The sequence below is a fragment of the Physella acuta genome, unplaced genomic scaffold (genome assembly GCF_028476545.2).
Source record: "Physella acuta isolate Inbredline_101_S28 unplaced genomic scaffold, ASM2847654v3 ptg001274l, whole genome shotgun sequence".
NCBI classification, from domain to species: Eukaryota; Metazoa; Mollusca; class Gastropoda; family Physidae; genus Physella; species Physella acuta.
Genome location: NW_026732789.1, coordinates 176,093 through 183,427, shown reverse-complemented (window position 1 = coordinate 183,427; position 7,335 = coordinate 176,093). Strand labels below are relative to the sequence as shown.

Sequence of the window (7,335 nt, the reverse complement as noted above, 5' to 3'; positions counted from 1 at the left end):
TAAAAAATATAGAATTTTGTCAAATTATTGATATGATTTTCTGATTGATTTTTTGATGGAGTGGACCATTGATTTCATGTTATTCTCACTTTTTCGTTTACCACGTTTCATTTTTTTTTAAATTTGCTGGAAACGAAACACAAATTGATTGTATTGAGTTATTGATAAGTTGAATAAAAAATTAAGTATATAGTTTCTCATAAATTCTGGTCTGGTCATTCGACGCGGGTTATGCTATAGTTACGTCTGGCTTTCTCCACCATAATGTTTGTAAAAATATTTTACATTTTGTTGCTTGTAACCATCTCAGCTGCGACCACTGATATTAAGACTTGTAACAATACAAAACCTGTAACACAATGTTACACAATGTTACAAGACTTTCCTGGGCTACACTTAGACGGATGTCTGGAAAACTCATCAGAAATAGAGAAGGTTTCGTCAGTGTTAAGTTGTGGCAGGAAATTTCTATCACAGAACTCTAACATCTCTTATATCTTCAGTGGAGCTAATCAGTCTTGTTATTCGTGTGAGGCAAGTACTGCTACTGGTATCATATTTAACATATCAAGTTATCTGTTCTTGCCACGAACGAAGGTATTGCAGAACTTCTCATCTCTTGCACGAGTAAATGTAAAAGGGTTACAAGTGGGCTCAGTGGTAAGTACAATTTTAACAACCTTTTTCTTGGTTACCAATATTACTTTGATTCTATGTTTGTAGCAAATCCTGTAACTAAATTTTGAGACACATCTATTGCAGTGTTTTGTTAATTTTATTCCATACTAGCCATCGGTACCCGTTACCCGTCGCCTATAGGCCTCTATATTTTATGTTGTACTTGTTTGAGAAAAATATTTTATAAAAAAGTTATTGGTCAAAACGCAATGTTGAACGATATAAGTGACAAAACAAAGAAATAACGAAATAGTTAAAAATCCGACACATTTCAAAGAACATAGACCACCAATACTTATTAGAAAAAACACCTGCTGTTCAATGGTAGTTACTTGCTTTTGTCTTTTAAAAACACCTGAGCATGGGTCTGACCGCACTATCGCTTCGTATGCTGAGAAGACAGAAACAGGTGAACTCTACTTCACCTGCCCCGTGTCCCGCAAAGTCCCGATAGGCTACTTTATCATTCACATCTAAAAAAAAAATAATAATATTTAAGATTGATTTGGTGTGCCTCGAACCCGTACCACCCTCCTGGTAACTATTACACCATCATCTCAGCTATTTTGGCACTGGCTTAGTTGCTTGATAAATGGGGTATTTAGGACCTATTATTTGAAATGACATTTTGTACCAAATTAGCCAATTCCATAACTAAGCAAATAAAGACTTATATAAAATAATCAAGACGTAAAATAGTTCAGTATAGAAACTCATTATTGGCGTGAATTTAAATCACATTTTAATGAAGTAGTTTTTTTCTTTATATTTAAAACTGGAAGATGACGACATTAGTTTTGTGTTCTTTTCTTAGTTTAAACATGTGTCATGTGACGTCATTGTTTATTGCGTTCTTGTCACGACAATAAAAGCTTTATTTTCTACTTTTGAATATGCCTTTATTTTTTTATTAAAAATTTAGTGTATACATGTATACCATCCACCATATTATTTTCAACAAAAGTCCGTATCATTAAGTCCTTCATATATCGCTGAACACGCTGACGACGTTGCCAAAACATATTGCGGACAGAGACAGAGAGAGAGAGATAGAGAGAGAGAGAGAGAGAGAGAGAGAGAGAGAGAGAAGTGCGCACATGGGCTTTTATATTTTAGGATACCTCCTTCTTCAAAGACAATGCAATAATAATTTGTAATCTTATCAGAAAGACGATTTAATTTAATGACTACTATATTCAATAATATAAGGGAGACAACAAGATAAAATGCTAGCGATGTCTTGACCAAAGCGCACTCGAGGGTGAACTATTTCTCACGGTTGGCTAATTTCTTCCCAGATCGTCAACCAAAAACTAAATAGTGGTAGACAACTTAAATTTTGATATCACAAACAACTGATCGGGTTTTAACACAAATATTTTCCGTCGTTGCTTTTGTAGAATCAGCCTCATTTCGATTGAATGACTAAAACGTGGAAAATAAAACAACTATTACGTCCTGTACATTAACAAGCATTTAAATGCAATGAAAATAAGACAATATAAGGAATTTGCTTCCAATAATTAAAGTGTCGGTCGCTAAAACATGTAAGAGATATCAAGAGTAACTGGAGGTTTTAATAAAGAAAGTAAATTAGTTTTATGTTCTTATTTCTAGTGCATTTATAAGTTAGTTATTTAAAAGATTGTTCTGTATGTTTTTTACTATGATAATGTATACGTAATAGCCTCATTATATCACTCTATATTATGTAAAACTGTTTAATGCTTATGAAGTTATAATTTTGTGATTAATTATATAGTAGTAGCTGCACATGTATACATGATTACTAGACATCCATACCTTGTCGAGTCTTCGATTTTCGTGCCTAACATTTATCAGTTTACTATTGCGGCAAGAACTGATCTGTTTTCGCAACTGCGGATTCGGAATGGATCACACACAGGTCGTGAAACATTGATAAGAATAGAACAGTGCACTGAACATGTATTTCTTGTCTTTGAAAAAGTTTTATGGTGTTCATCGGTATCGCATGTAAAGTAATGAATACCCGGTAAACCCGTCACTCATAAGAAAATTTTATTAAAACTGTGAATTAAGAGTGTCGCATACCAAACTTTAAAAAAAATACTCCCTGACACATTTGAATTTTAAGAGTTGTTTTGGAAAGTTTAAGCATAGATTCCAAATTAAGTATTTTCAACTGTGTTGCACTTAATATTTTAATATCTTTCGGTAATGCTTCGAATGTCGGAAAACAACGGGTGCGTTGGAAATGACAAAAGTATTCCAAAAATATGCTTGCTCCCTATATTTAGAATTTTCTGACAAAAGCAATAAGATTAAAGGAACCTTCATACAGGCACACTAAACATGAGATGGTTGTGTTGTCTGCAAACAATGAGAGCATTGAACCTCATTTGACACCACTGGTCTTGAAACCACGATGGAGGTAAAAGAAACATAGAGTATATATGTTGGGTCGTACTTTAAAGTTATAGGTCTAACATTCCAGCGGATAGTGGCTATGACAAAAGACAGAACGAAATGGTGATAATTGCTTGATACCTCGTGCCCCTTTCGTCTTTCAGATATGGCACACAGCTGACTATTGAAAGTATAAACCAATTTTTCTAATAATAATTACGTTGTTTTATTATATATACAGTGTCACGAAATTATTTCGACATAAAGAACGCTCGTTGAGGTGAAGATTTGGTTATTAAAATTGACAATCAGTATTTACTTTTTTAATTACTTATAAACATTGATTGTGTAAAATATTTCAGCATTCAGTTTTCCTTGAAGATAAACTGTTTTGTCACAAATTCCAATTTCTATGCAATCATGAGTTAAGCACTTTAAATAATATGAATACAATGAAATAATGATGAAATTAACATATGCTTCGCAATTAAGCAGAGGCGTAGCGACCCTTCCCGGCGCCCGGGGACAAACTTTTCGATTTGCACCCCCCCCCCCCCCCCCCCTCGAGGAGATTTCGATTTGCACACCCCCTCAAACTTTCGATTTGCACCCACCTCAACCTTCCAATTTATTTTTCCAATCCATTTTTGCGCCCCCTAAGGTCGGCGCCCGGGGACATATGTCCCCCCCCCCCCCCTCGCTACGCTACTGCAATTAAGTACCCTAAAAGACGATATATAACATCAATCGTGCTTCAGCTATGTGTGTTTCAATGGACAAACCATTGAAAATTTCTAAACACACATTCCCACACACTTATCTCTCTCTCTCTCTCTCTCTCTCTCTCTCTCTCTCTCTCTCTCTATATATATATATATATATATATATATATATATATATATATATATATATATATATATATATAACTATTTAAACAGTAAATATATTTCTCTTTATCCACAAGGTATATCTGCTAGTAGACTACAGTGCGGGTGATTCGTTTACTTTGTACTTTCTCGTGAACTCTACCACCTACAACTTAAAATTTCAATCAAACGTTGACCCCACTGGAAGGTTAACTGCCGATTTGTCCACAAAAATCAACTCGGTGTGGAATCCTCAGCACAGTTTTCTGACCATGAACACTTACGTCATCAATCGAACGGTCAGCCACTACATTCTAGTGAGAGATGACAAGTTTTTAATTTACACTGCTGGCAAGTTTTGTTGCGAATACAAACATCTGGTGTCTACGTCATTGACAACGGGAATGACACTGTGGGCCTCGATGCACGTAGTTACATTTAGTTTTTAGATTATGTTATCGGTATACAGATAACAAAAATTGTTTTAAGCTAACATTGGGACTAAATTTTCATATAAAAGAACATAAGAATAGTATTTTTGTAGCTTATTATTCATGTATGTTATGTTGTTACTTTTAGTTTTTCGATAAATTTATCTGCATACGAAAGCTTAAATTAATATTTTAAGCTAATACGCTAAAGTCAAATACCAGAATATTACTTTAAAAGAGTAAATTGGTAGAGCGTAATGTTTTAAACACATTGCGGTTTTCATACATGAAAGAAATTTTAAATGTAACATCTGAAATATGTTTCACTTAAAATTAAAGTATACTTTTCTGTAATTGTATTGAAATGATGTTTTCGAAATTGTTAACTCATGCGTCAAAATGGTTTCCACATCTACTAAATAAATTATCTGCTCATACGTTAATTTTCTAAGAAATGTGTGAAAAAGCTGCATCGATAAACAGATTAAGTTATGGTTTTGATGTTTTTTGAGTAAAGTAATCATTTTTAATAAACACAAAGATTCAGCTTATTTTGGGCATAAGATTAGTCTTAGTTATCTAAGAAACGAAATTCACAATTTTATTAAATTTAAAACATGCATTTATATTAATATGCATTAGAATATTTTACTACAGGTAAAATATAAATGTACTAATGCATGAGTTCATGAAAAAGCACAGTATTTAAAGTTTAAACATAAAATATATTATGTTTTGCCATTTACATTCTTATGAAAGATTTTTCTGGTTCATTGAAAACAAAAATTCGCCGTATCGCCGTTTCTTTGTTACCATTCAGTACAGCAGAATAACTTGGATACCTAGAGAAAAATGTTTTATCTAACAACAATAGTAGCACCTAGTTCAGATCGTTATGTGTTTCCTGGCTAAACTTACAGCTTTATTTTTTAATATGGGCATTGAGACAATCACCAGGAAGACATCGACGAACATTCAACATAAACAATGGCTAAATTATTGATTTAGGAAACGTATGACATAAAGAGTGCTGTGTGAATTTAGGGTTTTAAGTACAGTGGTTATATTAAATTGCTAATTTACTTTGATTTACTTAAAATTAAATGACAATTGGGCTGGCGAATGTCTTCTTTAGAGAAGCCTGGCTTATAAGTACAATAGAAGTTTTCTATTGCCCTCTCCATCGGGCTAAAGTGCCGTTTATGAGGGTTTATGCACCCGTAAAATACAACTTCATTAATATAATAGGAAATATGTGCATGTTTCAGCGACTTTTCTGAAAATATGGTTGCCATGTGGTCATCTTAAAAAAAAACACTTGAAAACAAACATCTTAAAAAACAGTGTTGGTTTTAATGTTCAAACGCTTACATATATATTCATCGTATGCCATAATCAATGATCCTCCTTTATACTAGCTCTAATGGAATCATGATGGCTAGTTTTATAACACTAAACACTGGAAATATTTCGTTAATTTCAAAATTAATTAAAATGGACAGTTGAATTTAATTTACATTGACCAAAATTTGAGATCTCCATAAAATGGTGTATTTTTCAAGTTTTTCAAGTTTGCCTCCGTTGCCATATTAATTATGTTTTCACAAGCCTCCGATGTATGCAAATCTTTTCCCTTAAGTACACTAACTTAAATACACATACATACATTTTTAAAAAAATCTTATCAATAAAGATGTTTCTTTTTTTCTGGAACCTAACCCTTAGTGAGACAATTTTTATTACACAATTTAATGAATCCAATCTTCAAGATTTTTCGAGTGTTATATTGCTAATACATTTTTTTCCAATTCCTTGCTAGACACTTCAACAAAAGCTAGAGATTTTCTTTATAGTTATTTAAATAGTAGTGTATTATTTTGTGTAAAAAGAAAATCATTTATTTTCTACCTTTCAGTTCATTATTACATAAAAGCTTAATAATAAAACGCTTTTTATGAATTATTTTCAGTTCTTAATATTTAAAATGTTATATACAATAGATTTCCATCAAATTAATGTCAGATTGTATTGTCTTCATGTCTGTCAAGTTAGAAGTGCCCGAAATGTCAATCTATGACGACAGACAGACTGGACGAGGAAGCAAGTTAAATAAAATATTTAACATGTTTTTCTGGCCGTACAGGGCCAACTTTTTATTTGTTCGTGAACTCAACCACCTACAACCTAAATATAGAAACGAACGTCCAGTCAACCGGGACACTAACGGTGGAGTTATTCCTCCGTGTCAACATGATTTGGGACAATCAGCTGTATAAAAAACTGACCTTGACCGGCAGCGTCATCAACCGGAACGTCAGCCACTACATTCTCGTGAGGGGTGACAAGTTTTTAATGTACATCGACGGCAAGTTTTGTTGTGAATTTAGCACGTGGTTTCGATATCGAGTACATCTTTGTTGACACTATATACGTAATCACATGTTCTTACATTTAGTGTCTAATAATTTTGTCAGTGTTGTAAGGTCTTTAATTTAATAAATACAGAATTCCACTCAGTGTTTCTTCCAGACTTTTTTCTCCGGGGGGGCACTTGAAATTTTCGGGGGGGCGGTAAACTTTCTTCGGGGGGGCGGACACTGTTAAAAGTATATATTTTCTATATAAATTAAATAAATTTCATTCCGTTCGGGGGGGGGGGCGGTAAAAAAATTTCGGGGGGGCTTCGCCCCCCCCCGAAGAGATGCCTGGAAGAAACTCTGATTCCACTCAGTAGTATTTAAAGTAATTTAAGTTACCTTTTCTAAAAATCATGTTCTTTACAAATTTCCCAAAACATTAGAATGATTACATTTCTCAAATACTTCATCAAAATGATTTCACAGGTTGAGTTTTTAATAAAGGGTGATAATGTGTTGAAAAAGTCTTGGTGGATAAAATGTATAAAGTTCTTTCCCTTGATTGAATGACGTTTTTGCAACACAGTGTTGCACGAGTGTATAGAGTTGATGACA

General features: G+C 33.4%; 1 protein-coding gene across 1 annotated transcript; it reads left to right on the top strand.

Moving 5' to 3' along the window:
- Positions 1-320: 320 nt before the first annotated feature.
- On the top strand, positions 321-4,381 carry LOC131957873 (uncharacterized). Its single transcript, XM_059322683.1, has 2 exons — positions 321-660; positions 4,031-4,381. The coding sequence occupies exons 1-2, from the start codon at positions 370-372 to the stop codon at positions 4,379-4,381; spliced, it is 642 nt and encodes a 213-aa protein (XP_059178666.1). The 5' UTR covers positions 321-369.
- Positions 4,382-7,335: the final 2,954 nt, after the last annotated feature.